Here is a 23,279-nt window from a genome sequence, read left to right on the forward strand (position 1 = left end):
TTTTCAGTTGCGTATTTTGAAAAAGATTTTACTAAAGGTAGAAATATATAAATAATGGGTTTGGGTGTTACAATTGGTATCAGAGCCCCGTTGTCTTCGGACTGTGTGGGTTATGTGTCGATCAGAGCAGGTCTGTGCAGTCAGACCAAGTGAGTATTGTGAGTCAGTCGTGTTTGTCTAACGATTTTGTGTTGTTTGTTTTGTGAAATCATTCATGTTGTTCATTTAGGAACTACGAGTGGTGTGAATTGGATTAATCGATCCATTCTTTTGTTGAGTAATGGTGTGAGTGCTATACTTCTATGTTTATAATAGTTGTATATGCGTAGAGTTTAACCTTTTTGTAGTTTAAACTTGATGGATTGATGCTTATTGCTAATTGTTGATGATCCGGCATGATGTAAAACTGCATGTGACGATCCGGCATGATATAAAACTGCATGTGGTAATGATTTGAAATAATTTTAAAAAAAAAACTAATATTATTTCTTGAAGATTTTGGAGAAAATATAGAGTTATTTTCTTTTGGGTAAGTGAAAATTAAATTTTCAAAATGGTGAGAAGAGTAGGATATTAATGTGTCCTGTTATGTGTTTGTTATATGTTTGTTTATGACATGTGCTAGATGATTACTAGGCATTTGAATTGCTATGCGTTTTATGAGTAAAAACATGAAGATCTCATAAATTCTATGTTGTGATTGTTGATGCATGATTCTAATTGTACTTTCAAGTCTATAATGATGTTATATGCTTGAAGTTTTGAATTTTGTGGATCGGTGAGTCGAGAAAACGAGATTTTAGTGGGCGTAAGTTCAAAACCGTAGCAGAGCACCCTGATTTTTTGATGTGCTCGCTAGGCGAAGAATGAACCTCGCTGAGTCTCGCTAAGTCTTGCTAAATCCTGTGAATGTTTTTGACTTGTCTCGCCGGGAGCTCGCTAGCTTTTGCTAAACGAGGGAGCCAGACAAGAAATTTATTTTGTTGATGTCTTGTCCTAAGTTAATTGGATGTGAGATTCTTGCCTTCATGTGTTTGCTAGGGCTAGAATAAATGTGAATATGAATTGTTGCTATGTAATGTTCATTTTTCTTGTGTTGTTTTGATTTCCTAACTTAGAAAAGTGAGGGAAGTATAGGTTACTTGAATGCTTGCATGAATTTGTGTAAGTGTTTAGGTATCGTGGGTTAGGTTTTGTCCCTTGTATGCGACGTGTGTAACACCCCGAACTAACTACCCTTAAAAACGTGATCTTAAAAACTTTTTAAAGATAAGTAGCCGGAGCGCTACGGAAAAACATTTTCATAAAACGATCGTGCACATGACACGAAACGTCGCAGCGGAAAACATAACATAAAGGATTTTCAAAGCAATGAACAAAATAGTTCAAAAGATAATTCATTAACATAAAACATAAGTTAAGATGTTCGCATCGATATACGACGGAATACAAACGATCCCCGACTCGATGTTACAAACTACCAGAGCACTAATATACATCTCAACCAAACTAAACTTAACAAAACTATACAAAGGTAGCCTACACTAGCTCCTCACCAAAAGTGCTCCACACCAAAACGATCTGCAGCTAAAACTCGATCGAAACCTCGACCTGAATACCTGAACCCCCAAAGGTCCATGATGACTTCACGTCATTACTATGTTTTAACCACATTTTAGGGCATTTCTAGATAGCATTTAGTATGTTTTTATGCAAGAATAAAGAGGAAAAGAATCATGACAAGAATGCTCGGAACACAAGGATTTGAGGCCAAAAAGTGAAGGAATAGAAGTGTACTGCGCCTAGACCAAGGAAGCATCACGCGCCACGCCCAGAAGCTGCTAGAAGTGTCTGTAGATTCTGCCAAGCTGGCGCGCCGCGCAGAAACGATGCTGGAATTGCCTGAAGATTCTGTCAGTCTGCGCGGCGCGCAGACGGGCTGGCGCGGGGCGCCGGTACGCAGATTACACCATATATATACTTTTTCTGTTCAGAATTAGGGTTGGACAGTTTTGACGGCGACAGAGGCACTTTTGAGATCAAGATCAGAGCACGAATTTCTTCATTGTTCTTCATTGTAATGAATTCTTTCACTCTAATTATTGTTGTTTCTATGATTATGAGTAACTAAACTCTATGATTGGATCCTAGGGGATTCTAGTTATTATTGTCTTGAACCATGAATTTCATATGATGTTTTAATATAATTACGAAGTTAGTTTCATTCTTTTATCTCTTGTTCTTAATGCTTTATACAACGTCGCGAATTGTTTGATGATTATAATTGTTTGTTTACTAAGACATTAGAAACGAATTGATTGACCTAGAGATAATTGTACAATTAACTTATTCTTTAGACATATAGGTTTGTTAATTGTGAATTCAAGGATTAAAGGGAAACAAACCTCAATTGATTATAGGTCATCCTAAGACATTAGTGATTGATAATCAATTGAGAGGACTATGTACCAAGACATTGGACATAGTTATTTATTTTAATCGAATCATGGAACTAAGTTTGTAATTTGTTAATACGCATGAGATATCCGAGACAATAGTGACCAGATGAACCGAAAAGATCCAATCGCCTTCGCATCTTGAAAGAAAACCTTATTTTCTTGTCATTTACTTTCTCAAGTCTGAAATCTGAACACTTCCCCCTATTTATTTTATTGCAAACTACTCTCGTATGATACCAATTTACTCCTATTTGATTCGGAACAATCCCTGTGGATACGATAATTATATACTTACCCAGATACTTCATCAAATGGCGCCGTTGCCGGGGATTGTTGATTGAATCAACAAGGCAATTGGACCATACTTAGTAGTTTTATTGTTTTATTTTTATTTAGCATTCCTTTAAGAAGAAAAACATATAAAAGTTCTAAATTTTTTTTTATTTTCTTTTTCATTCTTGTGTAGTGCAGTTGCTTCTAAAGGTATTTTCTGGTTGTTTATGCAAGGTAGGAAAGCAGCAAGAGAACTTATCTTTGATCCTGAAATAGAGAAAACAGCTAAAGCAAACAGAAAAGCTGTTCGGTTAGCCCGAGAGGTTGCCCGGTTAGCAGGTGTTGCACAAGAAAGTAGTGAACAAGTGGTTTCTAGTCCAGACACATCGGATAACGAAGCCAACATCATGGCTGGAAATCCACCACCCCGCCTCCACCAGTTGTGCCCGAAAGGACGTTAGGTGACTATGGCCAAAGAAACAACGGAGAGCTTGCCAATCTGGGTTTCCAACCTAGGAATCCCGTGTCTTTTGACATCAAGAATTCAGTGCTCAGCGCCCTTAAAGAAAATCAATACTCAGGGGTTGAAACACAGTGCCCAAATCTCCATCTTGAGCATTTCTATGAAGCATGTGATTACACAGATCCACCAGGTGTAACCGCATCGGATAAGAGGTTGAGGCTCTTTAAGTACTCTTTAACTGGAAGAGCAAAAGACTGGTTAGACACAATACCACCGAATACTATTAACACTTGGCAAGAGTTGGAGATGAAGTTTATGGATAGGTATTTCCCCATTCATAAGTACCTTGAAAGAAGGCAAGACATAACAAGCTTTGAACAAGGAGATTCTGAAACTCTATATGATGCATGGGAAAGATTCAAACTTTATCTGAAGAAATGTCCTAAGCATGGGCTTGATAATCATACCCAGATGCAGCACTTCACTCAAGGATTGAGAGCTCAAACTAGAATGTTCTTGGATGCATCAGCAGGTGGGTCTTTGAAGAATAAGAATCAAACTCAAGCTAGAGAGTTGATTGAATCCATGGCTCAAAATGAATACCGAGTTCAAAATGATCGCGGTGCAAAGAAGAAGCCAGGCATGTTGGAGCTTGATACTCAAACCGCACTTTTAGCTCAATCAACTTTGATGAATACTCAAATGGCAGCAATGTTGAAACACTTTACTAATTCTTCGAATCCACAAATGCAAGTCATGGCAGCTCAAGATGTGAAATGTGATTTTTGTGGGCAAGGTCACTCAAATGGTGAATGTTTTCCTGAAGGTTCGGAGGAAGCTAAGTATTTAGCTAATTTCAAGAGGAACAACCCCAACCACAACCCGTATTCAAACACTTATAATCCGGGTTGGAGAGATCATCCAAATTTTGGTTGGGGAGGAAATCAAGGTTCTTCTCAATCTCAGCAACAACCATCTTCACAAAATTCTCAACAAAGGAAACCGTCTCAATTAGAAGATACTCTTACTCAATTTATCAAGGTGACTCAAGGAAATTTTGAAGCTATGAAGGTTAGCCAAGATCAGATGAAAGTTAACCAAGACATTGCCAACAAAAATCATGAAGCTTCAATCAAAAATCTTGAAACACAGGTGGGTCAATTGTCAAGGCAGTTCGCGGCCACTCAAAATAATGGATTTGAAGGTTCTACAAAAGATAATCCTGGTCATGAAAGCTGTAAGGCAATTAATTTGAGAAGTAGAGTGGTTCCTTCACCGGAGGTCGAGATGAAGAAAAAAAGTGAGACGAGTGAAGAGGGAGTGAAAGAAAAGAAAGAAGAAAAAAAATGAGAATGAGGGTGAAGTTGAAAAAGAATGTGGAGTAGAAAATGAGATAGAAGAAGTAGTCGAAAATGAGAGAGAGAAAAAAATTCAAAAAGAGAGTGACGAGAAGTTAGTTGAAAAGAACCACACTTTGAAGAAAGATCAAAGCTTAGAAAAGAAGGATAGCAACAAAGGGGAAAACACTCCAGTCCATGCCAAGTTGCCGTATCCGCGAAAGAAGAAGGCTACGGAGAAAGAGCACCAACACTTCAAAAATTTCATGAAAATGCTTCATAGTCTCCAAGCGAATATTCCTTTTGCAGAGGCTTTGGAACAAATGCCCATATATGCGAAATTTATGAAGGAGCTTTTGACAAAGAAGCGAAAACCTCTTGATGACGAGACGGTAGACATGACCGAAGAGTGTAGTGCAATAATTCAAAAGAAGCTTCCACAAAAGAAGAAGGATCCGGGAAGTTTCACCATTCCATGCTCTATTGGAAACTTACATGTTAGGAGAGCTTTATGTGACTTGGGTGCAAGCATCAATTTGATGCCCTTGTCTATGATGAAGCGCATCCCGGGTGCCGTGGCTAAACCGACAAAGATGCAATTATCTCTTGCCGACCGGTCAATTACCTACCCACATGGAATTTTACAAGATGTTTTGGTAAGATGTGCTGAATTTGTATTCCCGGCTGATTTCGTGATTCTAGATATGGAGGAGGACGCTGAAGTTCCTCTCTTGTTGGGAAGACCATTCTTAGTCACCGGAAGGGCGCTAATTGACGTTGAGATGGGTGAGCTCATGTTTCGTCTAGACAATGAACAAGTATGCTTCAAGGTGTTTGAAGCAACAAAGTTTTGTGGAGAGGTACCCGAATGTTTCAAGGTGGATGTGTTAGAGGATGTGGCAAAGGATGTGAGAGAAGAAGAATGGGATCATGAAATTGAACTTTTTCTTCAACAATTGGATGAGTGCCAAGTAGCGGAAACGCTAAAAGTGGAGGAGACATTGCTTGTGGAGGAAGAGTTTGAGCCAAGTCCTCCGGGGTTGCAAGAACTTCCTCCTAATTGGAAGTATGTATTCTTGGGAGAAGATTCAAAGCAACCGGTCATACTTAGTAGCTTGCTTACTCCTTTGGAAGAAGATGACCTTGTTAAAGAATTGGAGAAGGATTATGACACTTCGGCTTGGAATTTAAATGGTATAATCCCTGCCTTTTGGTTGCACAAGGTGTATAAGGAGGAAGAAGTCAATCCGGGTGGTGGTGCTTGTAAAATTGTTATCCCTCATTTGGAATGTTTAGTAAAGAAAGAAGTGACGAAGCTAGTTGAAACCGTCATGATGAGTTTTAGGAAAAAGAGTGTGGATGATTCTAAGGAAGGTCCAAAAGGAGCACGAAAGAAGAAAAGAAAGAAAGGGAGGAATAAGCAGATAAAGTTCATTCGCCGTCCGACAATAGTGAAATCATTGCTTGTTGATCTGAATAATTCTCGGTTGAAGAAAGAGCAAAAGAGGAGTTGGGGTGAAACAAGTCTGAAATATCCTCCCTAATTTGAAGTCATGGACCGTCGAAGCTATGGACGTTAAACGAGCGCTGCTTGGGAGTCAACCCAAGGTTTTTAATTGTTACTAATGTCTATTCGTGTTATGCCTTAGTTGTGGTTGCAGGTTAAGCAAGTGCGGAAGTGGAGTCAAAGAAACAGGCACGCCCAGGCGCCAGGAGAGGCCTAGAAAGGCCTGTAAACACTGACTTGACACGCTCCGGCGCAGAGAACCGGCGCGGCGCGCCCAGAGATGGCCAGAAAGGTCTGTGAATTCTGTCGTGCTGCATATCAGGAGAGAAGTATGTTTGATGAGGCGGACCAGGGCCTCGGAGATCGACGTGATGGGAGCGGATCGTCCCATCCGCATTGACTCTATGGTACTACTTAATCCCTTCAACTTGAATTTGTTTTTGTCTTTTATGAATGCTTGTGTCTGTTTGAAAGCTTGTGCACTTCAGAATAGTTTTGTTTTAATGTCATTAAGGATCATCTGTGTTACCATCCATGCGATATGATTTGAGAGTCTTTGTGTTAATTGCTTGTTATATTTTATGATAATTAGAAAAATTGAGGAAGTTTCTCAAACATTGACCACTCGATAATCCGGCCTAGCCGTGAGTTTTCGAGCCCAAACACATAACTTTTTCTTGTTATGAGAGATTCCACAACTTAGCTAATTCTCTTGAACTTGCTTTTGTTCTCTTAATTGATTGATTGCTCTGAATTACACACCGAGGCACGTTGTTTGGTACCTTGAGCCTTGTTGAAGCCACCTTTAAAAATGTTATATCTTTCGTTAACCCCATTTGAGCCGAATGAAAAATTTTGTTTGTTTGACAACCCAAGTTTTGGAAACTATAAAAAAAAAAAAAAAAAAAAAAAAAAAAAAGATGATTTTCTTGGAGTTAGATCATAACTTATGACTCGAGCACATTGCTCATCATTAAGTTTGGGGTTGCTTTTGGTATTAGCAACTGATGAAGTTTGGGGTGGGGTACTAGAGAACCAAAAAGAAAAATATTTTGAAAATATAGTGAAACAAAAAAAAAAAAGAAAAAAAAAATGACACCAAGAGAGAATGTAAATGAATCTCTTCAAAAAAAAAAAGAAGAAATGAAAAAGGTTCTCTAGTATAACAATTCTTGATTTTTGGGTAAGATGTTTGAATAAATATCCAATCATGTGAATAGGTGATCTTTAAAACTCCAAGTTTTTCTGCTTACCATCCAAAAAAATATCCACCCTAAAACCTAAGCCCCGTTATAACCCTCAAGTCCTCTAAAGGTGTGAATTTTTATGCATGTCGATCGATTGTTAGAATGTTTGCAAGCATATGGTAGAATGGCTATGTATGTGTTGATTGAGTGAATTTAACAATGCAAACAGGAGAGAATGTGAGGGAGTGAAGTGATTATTGTTTGGTCAATATTTGTGAGAAGTTCTTGATTTTTCCAATGTTCATTTGTGTGCGAGTACATTGATAATAGGGATGATCTTTGAAATGTTGCATGTGTATGATTGACTTGACTGATTCTGATGTATTTGAATTAAGCTGTAAAGATAGTGCCAGGTTTTCCGATGGATGAAGGTATTCCTTGAGGACAAGGAAAAGTTCAAGTTTGGGGTTGTGATGACTTCACGTCATTACTATGTTTTAACCACATTTTAGGGCATTTCTAGATAGCATTTAGTATGTTTTTATGCAAGAATAAAGAGGAAAAGAATCATGACAAGAATGCTCGGAACACAAGGATTTGAGGCCAAAAAGTGAAGGAATAGAAGTGTACTGCGCCTAGACCAAGGAAGCATCACGCGCCGCGCCCAGAAGTTGCTAGAAGTGTCTGTAGATTCTGCCAAGCTGGCGCGCCGCGCAGAAACGATGCTGGAATTGCCTGAAGATTCTGTCAGTCTGCGCGGCGCGCAGACGGGCTGGCGCGGGGCGCCGGTACGCAGATTACACCATATATATACTTTTTCTGTTCAGAATTAGGGTTGGACAGTTTTGACGGCGACAGAGGCACTTTTGAGATCAAGATCAGAGCACGAATTTCTTCATTGTTCTTCATTGTAATGAATTCTTTCACTCTAATTATTGTTGTTTCTATGATTATGAGTAACTAAACTCTATGATTGGATCCTAGGGGATTCTAGTTATTATTGTCTTGAACCATGAATTTCATATGATGTTTTAATATAATTACGAAGTTAGTTTCATTCTTTTATCTCTTGTTCTTAATGCTTTATACAACGTCGCGAATTGTTTGATGATTATAATTGTTTGTTTACTAAGACATTAGAAACGAATTGATTGACCTAGAGATAATTGTACAATTAACTTATTCTTTAGACATATAGGTTTGTTAATTGTGAATTCAAGGATTAAAGGGAAACAAACCTCAATTGATTATAGGTCATCCTAAGACATTAGTGATTGATAATCAATTGAGAGGACTATGTACCAAGACATTGGACATAGTTATTTATTTTAATCGAATCATGGAACTAAGTTTGTAATTTGTTAATACGCATGAGATATCCGAGACAATAGTGACCAGATGAACCAAAAAGATCCAATCGCCTTCGCATCTTGAAAGAAAACCTTATTTTCTTGTCATTTACTTTCTCAAGTCTGAAATCTGAACACTTCCCCCTATTTATTTTATTGCAAACTACTCTCGTATGATACCAATTTACTCCTATTTGATTCGGAACAATCCCTGTGGATACGATAATTATATACTTACCCAGATACTTCATCAGTCCAGCACATAACAAATAGGTAGAGAGTTAGTAAACATAATCACATACATACGAATATAGAAACGCACCTATATTCAACCTATAACGTAATACTAACTCACACACATACCTCAATAAGTAATACACCAGATAACACATACTCGCAAATACACAACCAGATAGTTTCACGTCGTTTCGGACAACACAAAGAACTCACATAACACATAACACATAATTGCACATTTACTCAAATGCGACTAATGCCAAACATTCAATGTCATGCCAACCTAGACACGACTAATGCATGTGGTACCATCTTCTTTATCAAGGAACTTACCATTGATATCCTTCTTTATTGGACAAGTCCAATATCCTTCTTTATCAGACAAGTCTGATATCCCTAAATAATGCATGAGTTTATGAATGCCATGCATTTACCAAACATATGATAATCACTTAGCACGAAGCTACTGCTCACTACATGGATAACATAATCCATTAAACTTCTTTATCAGACAAACTGATATTCTTCTTTATCGGACAACCCGATATACAAACATACATATACTTCTTTGACATTTTACATAAATGCCATCACACAACACGATTATTAAACATATAATAATTCAAAACCAAAACAAAACCATGTTACAAGTGCCTAGATACACTTATAAACAATAACAAAAGTTGCAGGTTCAGTACTGTTCGCTAAGCGAAGCCATAGCGAACAGGTAGCGAACTTATTCGCTAAGCGAAGCTCAGTTCGCTGTAGCGAACTACATCAGAGGATTACAGGTACATGGCGAACAGGTAGCGAGCTTGTAGCGAACATGTTCGCTGCAGCGAACTCCTGGTCGCTAAGCGAACAACACCAGAAAAATATCTGTTCTTGAGTTTTCCAAAGGCGGTTTAACACTCAAATCCATCAAAAATACATCTAGACATGTTATAAATGCATAACAAGTGATCAATCATGTATGTACCATACATATATACATGTATTAACATTCACAAACATCAAAACACATCACACATACAAAATCATGCCAATTTCTTGCAAAATAAGCAAAGTTGCATAAACATGCAAAACCATCATCAAACATATACATATTCCCTCCTAGATGTTCATTAAGCATACTAAGATGAAAAGACATGTTTATGATAAAGAAACTTCACCCAAACCCCAAAGAAATTGGATGAGAGAGTTTAGGAATGGAGGCTAGACACCTTCCCTCTCTTGGATCACCCAAGCTTATGCTTAACCACTCTCACCTTAGATTGAACGATGATTCTTGGCCTCTAAATCTCTTCTCCTTGCTCGAGTTCTTCTAGCCAAAACCCTAGCTTAGCTTGTTCTTGCTTCTAAGCTTACAACTTCTAACTTCTCATGAAAAATGAATTTGTGAGACTATTCATTGGTTTGACTTGGTTACTTATACTACTCTCTATTGGATCATGAACCAAGCCCAATGGCTTAGGCCCATTAAGCCCTATCACACGCCCAAGCCCACTAACACGACAAAGGTTTCGCTCACAAACTTATGTTCGCGATAAATAATTATAGGTCGCGTAAATAAATATTTAACACTAACCCAAAATATATGCAAATATATAAAATATCGATTTACTAAAAATCGGGTCGTTACAACTCTACCCCCCTTAAAAGAATTTCGCCCTCGAAATTTCCTAAGAGATAAAACAGAGAACGAACCCTCAACGCGGCATCTTCGGTTTCTTGCATACCGGACTCTTGTGACCTTCCTCGCCACAATTGAAACAAAACACTTTCACCCAACAAGCATCGGCCTTGTGCCCAAACTGTCCACAATTGAAACACTTGTCGCTTTTCCTCGGGCAATCATATGACATATGACCCCGCTCTCCACATTTGTAACAACTTCCACTTCCTTGCTTCTTCTTTCCACTTCCATTGCCCTTGTTCTCATACGGCTTACCACGATCCAAACCTTTTCCTTTCCTATCATTCAGAGCCTTATAGTAGTTGGTCTTGGCTTTGCTATCTTCATCACAAATCCTTGCCTTGGTCATAAGGGTCGGAAAATCCCTGATTTCAGAAAATCCAATCAAAAGCTTGATATCCGGATGAAGTCCACTCTCGAACTTGACACACTTATCCTCTTCGGCTTCCACCGTGTTGTAGTGTGGACTAAACACACACAAAGCTTCAAACTTAGCCGAATACTCGGCGACCGATAAATTTCCTTGCTTGAGCTCCATGAACTCGATCACTTTCTTATTCTTCACATCAGCCGGAAAGTACTTCCTTAAAAATTCCCTTTTGAAAGTTTCCCAAACGATAGCAACACCGTCCACTCCTATCCTGAGTCTCACATTCCTCCACCAAACGATTGCCTCCTCTCTAAGGGCATAAGTTCCCAAAGTAGTCTTGTTCTCCTCAGAACAACACATCGCTTCAAAGATGATCTCAACCTCATCTAACCACTTGATAGCCCCCTCCGGGTTATAGCCTCCGGTAAACAGAGTTGGTTTATGCGACATAAACCTTTCCAATCTTTTCTCACTATCCCTTCCCGGGTCATTATCCCTTACCACCAATGTAGTCAAAGCAGTCAAAGCTTGTGCAATCTGAGCGTTGGTCCTAGCAGCAGCCATGATTCCTGAACGAATCACAACTCGACGTTAGAATGTATTAACAGTGTACCCAACACATGCTTCATACAAGAGAAAGAAAATCCTAATGGCTCACATGAACCGACCTGCTCTGATACCAACTATTGTAACACCCCGAACTAACTACCCTTAAAAACGAGATCTTAAAAACTTTTTAAAGATAAGTAGCCGGAGCGCTACGGAAAAACATTTTCATAAAACGATCGTGCACATGACACGAAACGTCGCAGCGGAAAACATAACATAAAGGATTTTCAAAGCAATGAACAAAATAGTTCAAAAGATAATTCATTAACATAAAACATAAGTTAAGATGTTCGCATCGATATACGACGGAATACAAACGATCCCCGACTCGATGTTACAAACTACCAGAGCACTAATATACATCTCAACCAAACTAAACTTAACAAAACTATACAAAGGTAGCCTACACTAGCTCCTCACCAAAAGTGCTCCACACCAAAACGATCTGCAGCTAAAACTCGATCGAAACCTCGACCTGAATACCTGAACCCCCAAAGGTCCAGCACATAACAAATAGGTAGAGAGTTAGTAAACATAATCACATACATACGAATATAGAAACGCACCTATATTCAACCTATAACGTAATACTAACTCACACACATACCTCAATAAGTAATACACCAGATAACACATACTCGCAAATACACAACCAGATAGTTTCACGTCGTTTCGGACAACACAAAGAACTCACATAACACATAACACATAATTGCACATTTACTCAAATGCGACTAATGTCAAACATTCAATGTCATGCCAACCTAGACACGACTAATGCATGTGGTACCATCTTCTTTATCAAGGAACTTACCATTGATATCCTTCTTTATTGGACAAGTCCAATATCCTTCTTTATCAGACAAGTCTGATATCCCTAAATAATGCATGAGTTTATGAATGCCATGCATTTACCAAACATATGATAATCACTTAGCACGAAGCTACTGCTCACTACATGGATAACATAATCCATTAAACTTCTTTATCAGACAAACTGATATTCTTCTTTATCGGACAACCCGATATACAAACATACATATACTTCTTTGACATTTTACATAAATGCCATCACACAACACGATTATTAAACATATAATAATTCAAAACCAAAACAAAACCATGTTACAAGTGCCTAGATACACTTATAAACAATAACAAAAGTTGCAGGTTCAGTACTGTTCGCTAAGCGAAGCCATAGCGAACAGGTAGCGAACTTATTCGCTAAGCGAAGCTCAGTTCGCTGTAGCGAACTACATCAGAGGATTACAGGTACATGGCGAACAGGTAGCGAGCTTGTAGCGAACATGTTCGCTGCAGCGAACTCCTGGTCGCTAAGCAAACAACACCAGAAAAATATCTGTTCTTGAGTTTTCCAAAGGCGGTTTAACACTCAAATCCATCAAAAATACATCTAGACATGTTATAAATGCATAACAAGTGATCAATCATGTATGTACCATACATATATACATGTATTAACATTCACAAACATCAAAACACATCACACATACAAAATCATGCCAATTTCTTGCAAAATAAGCAAAGTTGCATAAACATGCAAAACCATCATCAAACATATACATATTCCCTCCTAGATGTTCATTAAGCATACTAAGATGAAAAGACATGTTTATGATAAAGAAACTTCACCCAAACCCCAAAGAAATTGGATGAGAGAGTTTAGGAATGGAGGCTAGACACCTCCCCTCTCTTGGATCACCCAAGCTTATGCTTAACCACTCTCACCTTAGATTGAACGATGATTTTTGGCCTCTAAATCTCTTCTCCTTGCTCGAGTTCTTCTAGCCAAAACCCTAGCTTAGCTTGTTCTTGCTTCTAAGCTTACAACTTCTAACTTCTCATGAAAAATGAATTTGTGAGACTATTCATTGGTTTGACTTGGTTACTTATACTACTCTCTATTGGATCATGAACCAAGCCCAATGGCTTAGGCCCATTAAGCCCTATCACACGCCCAAGCCCACTAACACGACAAAGGTTTCGCTCACAAACTTATGTTCGCGATAAATAATTATAGGTCGCGTAAATAAATATTTAACACTAACCCAAAATATATGCAAATATATAAAATATCGATTTACTAAAAATCGGGTCGTTACAACGTGCGTACGAACGATGTCGATACTAGTTTCTTCTTAAGAAGAATATGTTTAGAGACGATACAACCGTTAGGTGTGAGCACCGGAAGTTCTAGTGGAAGAGTACGAGTAAGTTTGAGATAAGTGGGGGAGAAGGTTATATCCCTCCGAGACGTTTCGAACGTGAGAAGATGAGATGAGTAGAGATGTTCTTGAAGCGGAATATTCAGGAATTGGCGACGTTGTTCGAAGTGGAATGAATGGGCGCAACAAGTTGTGAGAAACTACTAGAAGGGAAGTTGTCAGACCAAGTGTTTCGCCGTGGGGCGTTAGTGAGATTGGTTAAGTGAGATGAAGAGTATTCGGAATGATTGGAGATCGTGTGTTGCACTAAAAGTATGGAGGCGTGTTTTGTGGACCAAAGTTGAAGTACCTGTTTGATCGAAAGGAGTCGAATGCGAGGAAGAGGGAGTGATTAAGATTCTTGGGGAGGTGATGATTTTGAAGTAAGTTGTCATCCAAGTGGATCAAATGTTGTACCGGATGTTGGAGTAAGAAGTTTTACGTGAGTCGTGCATATGGTAGTATGTTGAATTGGTTGAACAATTTGGAATTCTAAGTCTAGTGTGTGAAGTGATTTTCAGAAGAGATTTGAGAAGCTTAGAGAAAGAGATGTGAAGATTAGTGAACCGTTGGTGTTAATTAATCAAGGAAGGGAAGTAAGTTTTAAAGTAGATGAGAATGGAATTGAGAAATATCATAATAGGATTGGTATGTTTGTTGAATCGTTGGAAGTAAGGATTGTATGAGTAGTCGAGTTTATTCGAAGATGGAAGTAGGATAACAATTCGAAAGATTTTGTGAGAGGCTTGTCGAAGAAAGAGTGATTGGATTTGGATAATGACCGGACAATTTGTGTCACATGTTGAACGAGAACGTAGAGATCCTAGAGGTGGAGATGAAGCTAAAAGAGAGGTATCATTTTTGAATGATGAAGAATAAGAAAGTTAGCCGTTGGAGAACGTGTTGAGAATGAGTAATAGGAGGTCATGTTGGAAGTGACTTGTGTTAGGTGAGAGTTTGCGAAAAGGATTACCGCACATGTGAGTAGATGTTGTGTTTGAGCACATATAGTAAGGAGTTGAAGGCGATGCCTAAGGTAAGTATCGGAGAGCATTTTGTAGTGCCCAAAAGATAAGAGTGAGTAAGTATTTACCAGAAAATTTGAATCCATGGAATGAAAGAGTCGGTAGAGACTAGTTTTGTTAGATGCATCGTGGATGTTGATGTAGTATGGTCTCATCGTGGACGACGGAATGGTAGTGATTCGAGGAATAAACTTAAGATGTATTTTGGACGAGAATTTTGGAAATTTTCTAGATGTCATATTGAGATTAGACAAGGAGTCATGAGTAAGAATACTAAGACAAAAGTTGATTAGAATTTAATGGATAGAATTAGGTCGTATGGCGAATATTTGGAGCTTTGTAGATTTAATTCAAGAGTTTGATTTTGGTATCGAATGTACTAAGGAGGAGTTTAAAGATAGCTATCCAAAGAGAGATGATGATTGGTATAGGTCGTAAGTGAATAAGAAACCGATGAGTGAATAAACGAAGAAGATTATGCTTGTTGCAATGCAAGATGATGAGGAACATATAGATGGATTATGGGCAAATTGAAGATGTCGTTTGGAATCAACGAGATAAAGGTTATGATTGTTCGGAGAACCAATTTTAGGCGGTAGCCTAATTTTGAAGTGGCGAATTGCTAAGGGATTAAAGAGAAGTAGTATTGGAAAATGTTGCGTTAAAGAATGCAAATGTTGGTTAAGAGATTACTTGGGAACAGAGTAGTCGTATTGGATTCGACTCAATGTGAGAAAAGGAATTTGACGGTTAGAGACGGTAGTTTTTAGCATGTGTCAATGAAGTTTGAGAATGTTGGTCATCGAGTGATATGTTGGAATAAGATTCGAATATGAATAAGTGATGTAACACGGTTAAGTGATTCATGAGGGAATCAAAGATTTATGAGAATTATGGAGTTGTGGAAGTATTCCACGGAAGTATCTTTCGGAGAGTTCGATTGGTTATACCTGTTTTGGGGTAGAGTTGTGAGTACCGAAGAATGTGAGTCTATGGATGTTTCGTGCGAAGTTGACGTTTTAGCGGTTTGATAAGAATGGTTTATGCCGATATCATGATTGTTGACTATCTATCGACAAATTGAGGAACTGGCCGTCCTTGATCTCTTGTTGATAAATGGACAAAAATTGTGTTGGATGGGATAAACTAATTTTGTCATACTTGGTAATGTGTAGCGTTTTGAGCGTTTCGTTGGAGGGTCGGATACAGGAGTTATCCGGAGTTGTTTTAGTCGTGTAATTTTCGAGGGCGAAAATCTTCTAAGTGGGGGAGAGTTGTAACGACCCAATTTTCATATTATTATTTTTATGTGTTAAAATATCTTATTTAACGTGGCATTTTAATTAAGTTAATAACTTTAAGTTATTTATCGAGTACTTTAGTTATTAAGCGAGTAGAGAGAGTTAACGTGTTATTGGGCCAAGTCAATTGGGCTTGAGGCCCAATGGGCCTTGTGTGTGTGTGGAGCGCCCATATGGGCATAGTGAGGGAAGAGAGAATTCATTTTCTCATGTTCTTGTGTTCTTGAGAGAAAGGAGAGAGCTTGAGGAGCTAGGGTAAGAAGGAGAGCTAGGGACTCGAGATCTTCGTCGTGTTTTCTTCGAATCCAGGTAAGAGAGTAGATTTCATATTCGTGGGTGACCCGAGGAAGGGGAGAATGTCGATTTCTCCTCACCCGAACTTCCTCCACCCCATTTTCGTTTTAGCTTAGAACGGATTTTCTTGATGGAAATCGTTCCTAAGGTTCTTAATATGCTTAACATGCTTTTAACATGATTAATGAACGAAAATTATGGTTAAAACGAGTTGTATGAAAGATTAAACTCAAGAACTTTGTGTTCTTGAGAGTTTTGATGAAAAAGTGTTTAAACTTTACTTTTTCGATGTTTATGATGTAGATCTGAGAAATGAACTGTCCTTTTGTGTTTAGATATGTTTGTTGCACTTGAATACAAACTCATTTGGGGTTTATAACATGAAAAATGGGATTTTTGGGTGAATTTGGGTGGAAATCGCATGTTTTGAGCAGTTCTGGCAGGAGCTGTTCGCTACAGCTCGCTGCAGCTCGCTACGAGCAGGTGAGCCACTGGTGTGGTTCGCTGAAGCTCGCTGAGCCTTCGCTCAGCGAACAGCTCGCTAAGGCTCGCTTAGCCACCGTGTCAGCACAGCACTTTGCTGTTTTGGAATTTGAATGACTTTGAGGGTTCTAACATGTTATATTATGTATTTTACCCAGTTTTTCGCGTAGATTCCGATTCCGGAGTTTGTTTTATGATAAAATGCATGCTTAATACACTTTACTTATATTATTAGTATTGTGTTAAAAATGTGAGTAAATGCATTGTATGTGTTGATGATTGTTGATGATGTTTGTTTAAATATCAAAGAAGTATATTAAGGTGTTAATCAACTTAATAAAGAAGGATATTAGAGTATGTTATTCTAATAAAGAAGTATATCGAATTATGTTATTTGATAAAGACGGATATTAAGGTATTGATTATCTTAATAAAGACGAACGTTGGATAGTGTTCCACGTTATTGTTGATGGGCTATATGCCATAATTGTTGATGAATATATTCATGAGTTTTGAGTGCATGCATCATGAATATTTAGGGATATTGGCTTGTCCAATAAAGAAGGATATCGAACTATATTTGTTTGATAAAGAAGGATATCGGAGGTGAGATGCTCTGATAAAGACGATGGTACCACATGCATTAGAGGTGTCTAGAGGACATAACATGAATGTGAAGCATTAGATTGCATTAGGGATTTTGTGTGCATTTTATGATAAATGATGTTTGACACATACTTGGTAAATGTTGATTGTTAATCCGTATGTGAGGAGCAGAGTCCGTCATGACTATAAAATGAACAACGCAGAGTCCGTCATGACTATAAAATGAACAACGCAGGGTCCGTCATGACCATTATCTGAACAATGTATTTGTTAATGTTTTGGTATTGTCCGAGACGACGTGAAACTATATGTTTGGTGTATTTTGTGAATGATTGATTATGTGATAAATGAAGTATATGCATGATATATGAATATGCATGAATGATGGTGAGGTATATGTATAATGTATGATTATGCATGTTTTTATGAAGAAGTGTCTAAGTACCATTTACTTACACTTATATTTTGAGTATGTTGTCTAACTCTCTTTTATGTGTTATGTGCTGGATCGTTGGGGGTCCAGATTTACAGGTTTTGTGGTATTCGATGTCGAGTCGTCGGTGAAGCTCTGCTCTGATTGTGACACGGGAAAGGGTTTTATATTGTATATAAAGTCTATTGTCTAGGTGGTTTTGTATAATCAATAAATACATTATTTGATTCAAAGATTTGTATAAACACTATTTTTACTAATTAATTACATTAGTATTATTTTGATAGAGGAGTGTAATACTCGAACCGATATTCAATAAATTAAATGTGATTTTCAGTTGCGTATTTTGAAAAAGATTTTACTAAAGGTAGAAATATATAAATAATGGGTTTGGGTGTTACATCCTTCAACTATGTTGAGTCTACAACAAGAATTCTTAAAGGTGGGGCCTTTCATGAATTGAGATAGTATGAACTCGATTTTCTCATCCCCGACCTCAAAGGTAAGCTTCCCTTTCTTTACATTTATTATAGCGCCCGCAGTAGCTAAGAAAGGTCTACCTAACAGAATGGGAATATCAATGTCTTCCCTGATGTCCATGATCACAAAATCAGTAGGGATAAACAGTTGGCCGATCCTTACTGGAACATTTTCCAGTATTCCTAATGGGTATTTGATAGATCTGTCAGCCAACTGTAAGGACATCTTAGTAGGTTTTAACTCTCCAAGTCCGAGCCTCTTGCAGATAGATAGAGGCATCAAACTTACACTTACTCCTAGATCACAAAGGGCTTTATCTATGACATATCTACCAACAACGCAAGGAATAGAAAAGTTTCCTGGGTCCTCGAGTTTTGGGGCTAGCTTGTTTTCACTAATTGCATTGCATTCCACTTGCCCAATGTCTTCCATCTTTCGCTTGTTTGAAAGAATTTCTTTTAAGAATTTGGCATATGAAGGTATCTGGGTTATAGCCTCAATGAAGGGTATGTAAATATGAATCTTTTTGAGCATCTCGATAAACTTCTCAAACTGTCCCGGATTCTTAGATTTTGCAAGTCTTTGAGGATATGGGATAGGAGGCTTGTAAGGAGGAGGGGGTACATATGGTTTTTCTTGATCATTCTCAATCACCTCTTTAACCTTCAATTTTTGTCCATCCTCCACTGCTATTGGTTCTCTCTCAGTGTCCTTGTCAGTTACACTCTCCGAGTCTTTCTCTACACTTTTTCCTAAGTCTCTCGCTCTAACTCTTTTAGCAACGGGGTCTTCTAACTCTGTTCCGCTTCGTAGTGTTATAGCGTTAACGTGGCACTTGGGATTTGATTGCGGTTGGTCGAGTAATGTTCCGGCTAGGGCAGCTGTAGCTGCCTGTTCTTGAGCCACTTGAGAAATTTGAGTTTCTAGCATCTTATTATTGTTGAGGCAAAATCCATTTTAGTGTTTTAATGACAACAAACCTTATGTAATAAATGTTAAGTTTTATGAATGGTGATCTACTGATGTTTGCACTTGAGTTTTTGTTGAAAGATAGGTAATGACAAAAGTGGACAATCTAGAAGCCACTCACATCAACAAGTACATTTTGTATACTCAAGCAATGAAAGAATCAGAGTAGCATCAGATGATCATAACAATAGCATCACAAGCTTCATGAAGATTTTTAAAGGATGTTGTTTGAATCATAAGAAGTTTCATTTGAAGATTCAAACAAGAAAGCAAGTTTCATGGTTAATAGTCTTCCTCATCACCACAAGGTTCACAATGAGCTTAAAGATTCAAGGAAGAATATGAAGATCATAGTTGATGGAAATACTTGCATCACAAGCTACACAAGAACATATTTGATGTTATCATGTCAAAACTCACATTGAGTTTTGTTACATGCTTTGAGGATTTACTACTACAATTAACATCAATGGAAATTATGCATATGTTGAAGATCTTCAAAACCTACTCAAAGTTTCATCTTAGCTTCTCAAGACAAGAATGATCTAAGAATGATTTTCCATGAATTTACAAAGGAGCTTATGCACCACAAGGCATAAAAGTTTCAATCATTGTCTAAGCTAGAAAATGATAATCCTCATGATGAGTACTCCCACGCCTCCACTAAAAGCATCTCAAAGTACTCAATGAACAAGCAACAATGTGTGCAAAACATCAAGAGGAATTGTGGAAAGTTTTGCAGCAACATGAAGATCCCTCTTTAAGAAAATCTTGAGATACTGTTTCAAGAATGATCTGAGAACATTCTTAACAGACAGACTGCACTTTTGAATATAAGCACATTTTGGATTAAGTGCTTTCTGATTTTATAAGTCAACTTTGGACAAAACAAATAAGCACTTTACAAAGGAAATATGGATCAAATCTCTACAGAAGATAATATCTTTTTGGATCAACACTTTTGATGGAAAATGAGCATATACCTTTCCTAGTCATAATTCATGCAATGAATTATAAGCTTGATCTTTCATGATCTTTTATGGTATTGATCATCCAATAAAAATACCTGATCAAATATCATAGACCAATCAGAATGCAACAACACATTGTGAACCATGAGTTATGATGTACTTGCAAAAAGACTATGTGGGAACATTCTTCAATGGTGGTGTCATAGAAGTACTTTTTGTCTCATATGCTCTTGTACTATTCCAGCTGGTTTATTCCCAAGCTAATGCTATCTCTGAAGTGTCCTCAAGCCTATTTGAACAGCTGCACATCACAAGGAAGGAAGGATGAAGGTTCATCACAATTGGCTGGTGCAGTCAAGACTGTTTCAAGACTGATGCAAGACTGATCCTGCACACAGTTTTTCAAAACCATTTCCAACTGTCATAAGTCCTTTTCTGAGCATCCAAACGGCTATATCTGATACATGACAGTGGAAGGAAGTAAGAAACAACTCATATGTACTTGGTAACAGCTCACACACATTTGGATCTTATGGATCAAAGCCAAATGGAAATCAAGACTGGTTCAAGACTGATTCAAGAACGTTCCTGCACACAGTTTTGCAAAACCATCTCCAACTGTCATGAGTCCTTTTACTGAGGTTCCAAACGGCTATATCTGACCTCTGACATTGGAAGGATGCAGGAAACAACTCATTTGTACTTGCTTACAGCTCACACATATTTGGCTCTTGTGGATCAAAGCAAAATGAAGTTCAAGACTGTTCCAAGACTGAACAGAGAACCTGTCAAATATGCAGAAGTTGTCTGCTGCTTGTGGAGCATTGAGTAACAGCTCTTTTTTGCCCTCTAACTGATATACTTGAAGGCCAAGCTTCAACCTCAAGCAAGCATCTATAAAAGGCAAGCAAATCCAAGAGAAATAGCAAGAGTTCAAGCTACAAATCATCAATTACTTGTTTTTGTCTACAAGTCCTAAAACTCTTCTTTCATCACTCAAACTCAGGCTCTTCATTCACATCATACTTCTGAGTTTATTGAGTGTTTCTATTTGCTTCTCAAACAAACTTTGAGTTTCTACAAGCAAATTTCTCAAGAGACCACTTTTCAACATAACCCACTTTTAAGTGGTTATATCTTTGTCTCTCAATTTTACCACTCACACTCCAGCTCTCTATCAACCTACTGGATCACAATATTACTGAGTGTATTGAGTGTATTTTGTATAAGCTTCTCAAACTAGTTTTGAGTTTTTGTATAAGCTTAGATCCATAACAACTTCCCTTTGTAAAAAGAAGATTGGCTCAAGTCAATACGTAACTATTGATTGAGTGACACCTCTGTAAGGCTGAGGTAGATCAAGCTTGTAGGGATTGGAGGTTTCTGATCGTGGTTTAGATCAAAGAAGATTTGTATTTGAGATCGGTAGTATCTCGAGATCATAGTGGAAAACTCACAGGCGTGGGGACTGGACTAGCCCAGGATTTGGGTGAACCAGTATAATTTTTGTGTGTGAATCTCTCTTACCTTTAACTATTTATTTACTGCAAACACACATCACACAAACCACTTAATCTACATTCACTTTGAATTCTCACGCAGCAGAGAACATTCTCAGAACAAGCTCACGCAACAGAGAACATTCTCAGAACAAGCTGTTTTATATTCCACTAACATTTATCCAAGTATACACTTGAGATTAATTTTGTAGAGTGCAGGATTAATTTTAAAAGGGTCACAATTCAAACCCCCCTTTCTTGTGACTATTTCTTCCACTTCAATTATGAGTGGAAATGGAATCGATTTTGTTAGCTAATTGCTTAATCAACTCATTAGTGTGAATATTTTGGTTCATGAATTCCTTATTTTGTTGAGTCTGAGCTAGGACAAAATTCTCCATCATAAGTTCAAAGTTTGACTTTTGAGGGGCAACGGGAGCAACAGGGGCTCCTATTTGGTTTTGGAAGCCTGGTGGAGTGCTAGGCGTAAATAAAGCATCATTTTTCTTATAGGGGAGGCTTGGATGATTTTTCCACCCAGGGTTGTACGTGTTGGAGTAAGGGTTCCATTGGGCATAGTTTACTTGGTCAAGTCCGGCAAGTAATTGACATTCGGAGGGTATGTGTCCGGGAACTCCACATAGTTCGCAGTTTGGCTGCACTGCAGCTACGGTAGCTGGTAGAGTTAAACTTTCCAATTTCTGAGAAAGGGCTTTTACTTTTGCATTGACTTGGTCTATGCCGCTTACTTCGTACATTCCACCTTTCGTCTGGGATTTCTCTATGGCAGCGCGTTCGATTCCCCATTGATAATGGTTTTGGGCCATGTTTTCTATAAGCTGGGTGGCTTCTTGGTAAGGTTTATCCATTAGCGCGCCACCGGCGGCCGCATCTATGGTGAGTCTAGTGTTATATAGAAGCCCATTATAGAAGGTATGGATTATAAGCCATTGTTCTAAACCGTGGTGTGGACAGAGTCTCATCATATCCTTGTATCTTTCCCAAGCTTCGAAGAGTGATTCTCCATCTTTTTGCCTAAATCCGTTGATTTGGGCTCTTAACATAGCTGTCTTGCTTGGCGGGAAATATCTGGCCAAGAATTGCTTCTTCAATTCGTTCCATGTAGTGGAGTTTGTAGGTAAAGCTTGAAGCCAAGCTCTAGCTCTATCTCTTAAAGAGAACGGGAAAAGACGGAGTCGTATTGCTTCGGGTTCGACACCATTGGCTTTTATTGTGTCTGTGTACTGCACAAACACTGAGAGGTGGAGGTTCGGATCCTCCGTGGGCGAACCAGAGAATTGGTTTTGTTGCACGATTTGCAACAGCGCGGGTTTCAATTCGAAGTTCCTTGCTTCGATGTTAGGGGGCGCGATACTCGAATGAGGTTCCTCTTCGGAGGGAACGGCATAGTCCTTGAGAGGACGTTCGCGTTGAGCCATCGGTATGAGGTTAAATTGTTTTTGAAATTCGCGGATTCGGCGTTGTAAATGAATATAACGCTCTATT

General features: G+C 38.3%; 1 protein-coding gene and 2 non-coding genes across 3 annotated transcripts; 1 reads left to right on the forward strand and 2 right to left on the reverse strand.

Moving 5' to 3' along the window:
• Positions 1-3,545: 3,545 nt before the first annotated feature.
• On the reverse strand, positions 3,546-3,651 carry LOC123912009. Its single transcript, XR_006810862.1, has one exon. It is a non-coding gene; the product is annotated as a small nucleolar RNA R71 (small nucleolar RNA).
• A 4,711-nt stretch (positions 3,652-8,362) lies between these two features.
• Positions 8,363-19,264, reverse strand: LOC123905326. The gene is made up of 2 exons (XM_045954932.1): positions 18,256-19,264; positions 8,363-8,382 (listed from the first exon to the last, which is right to left on the reverse strand). The coding sequence occupies exons 1-2, from the start codon at positions 19,262-19,264 to the stop codon at positions 8,363-8,365; spliced, it is 1,029 nt and encodes a 342-aa protein (XP_045810888.1).
• A 3,466-nt stretch (positions 19,265-22,730) lies between these two features.
• LOC123912003 lies at positions 22,731-22,837 on the forward strand. The gene has a single exon (XR_006810857.1). It is a non-coding gene; the product is annotated as a small nucleolar RNA R71 (small nucleolar RNA).
• Positions 22,838-23,279: the final 442 nt, after the last annotated feature.

The sequence above is a fragment of the Trifolium pratense genome, linkage group LG2 (assembly GCF_020283565.1).
Source record: "Trifolium pratense cultivar HEN17-A07 linkage group LG2, ARS_RC_1.1, whole genome shotgun sequence".
In the NCBI taxonomy this organism is placed as follows: Eukaryota; Viridiplantae; Streptophyta; class Magnoliopsida; order Fabales; family Fabaceae; genus Trifolium; species Trifolium pratense.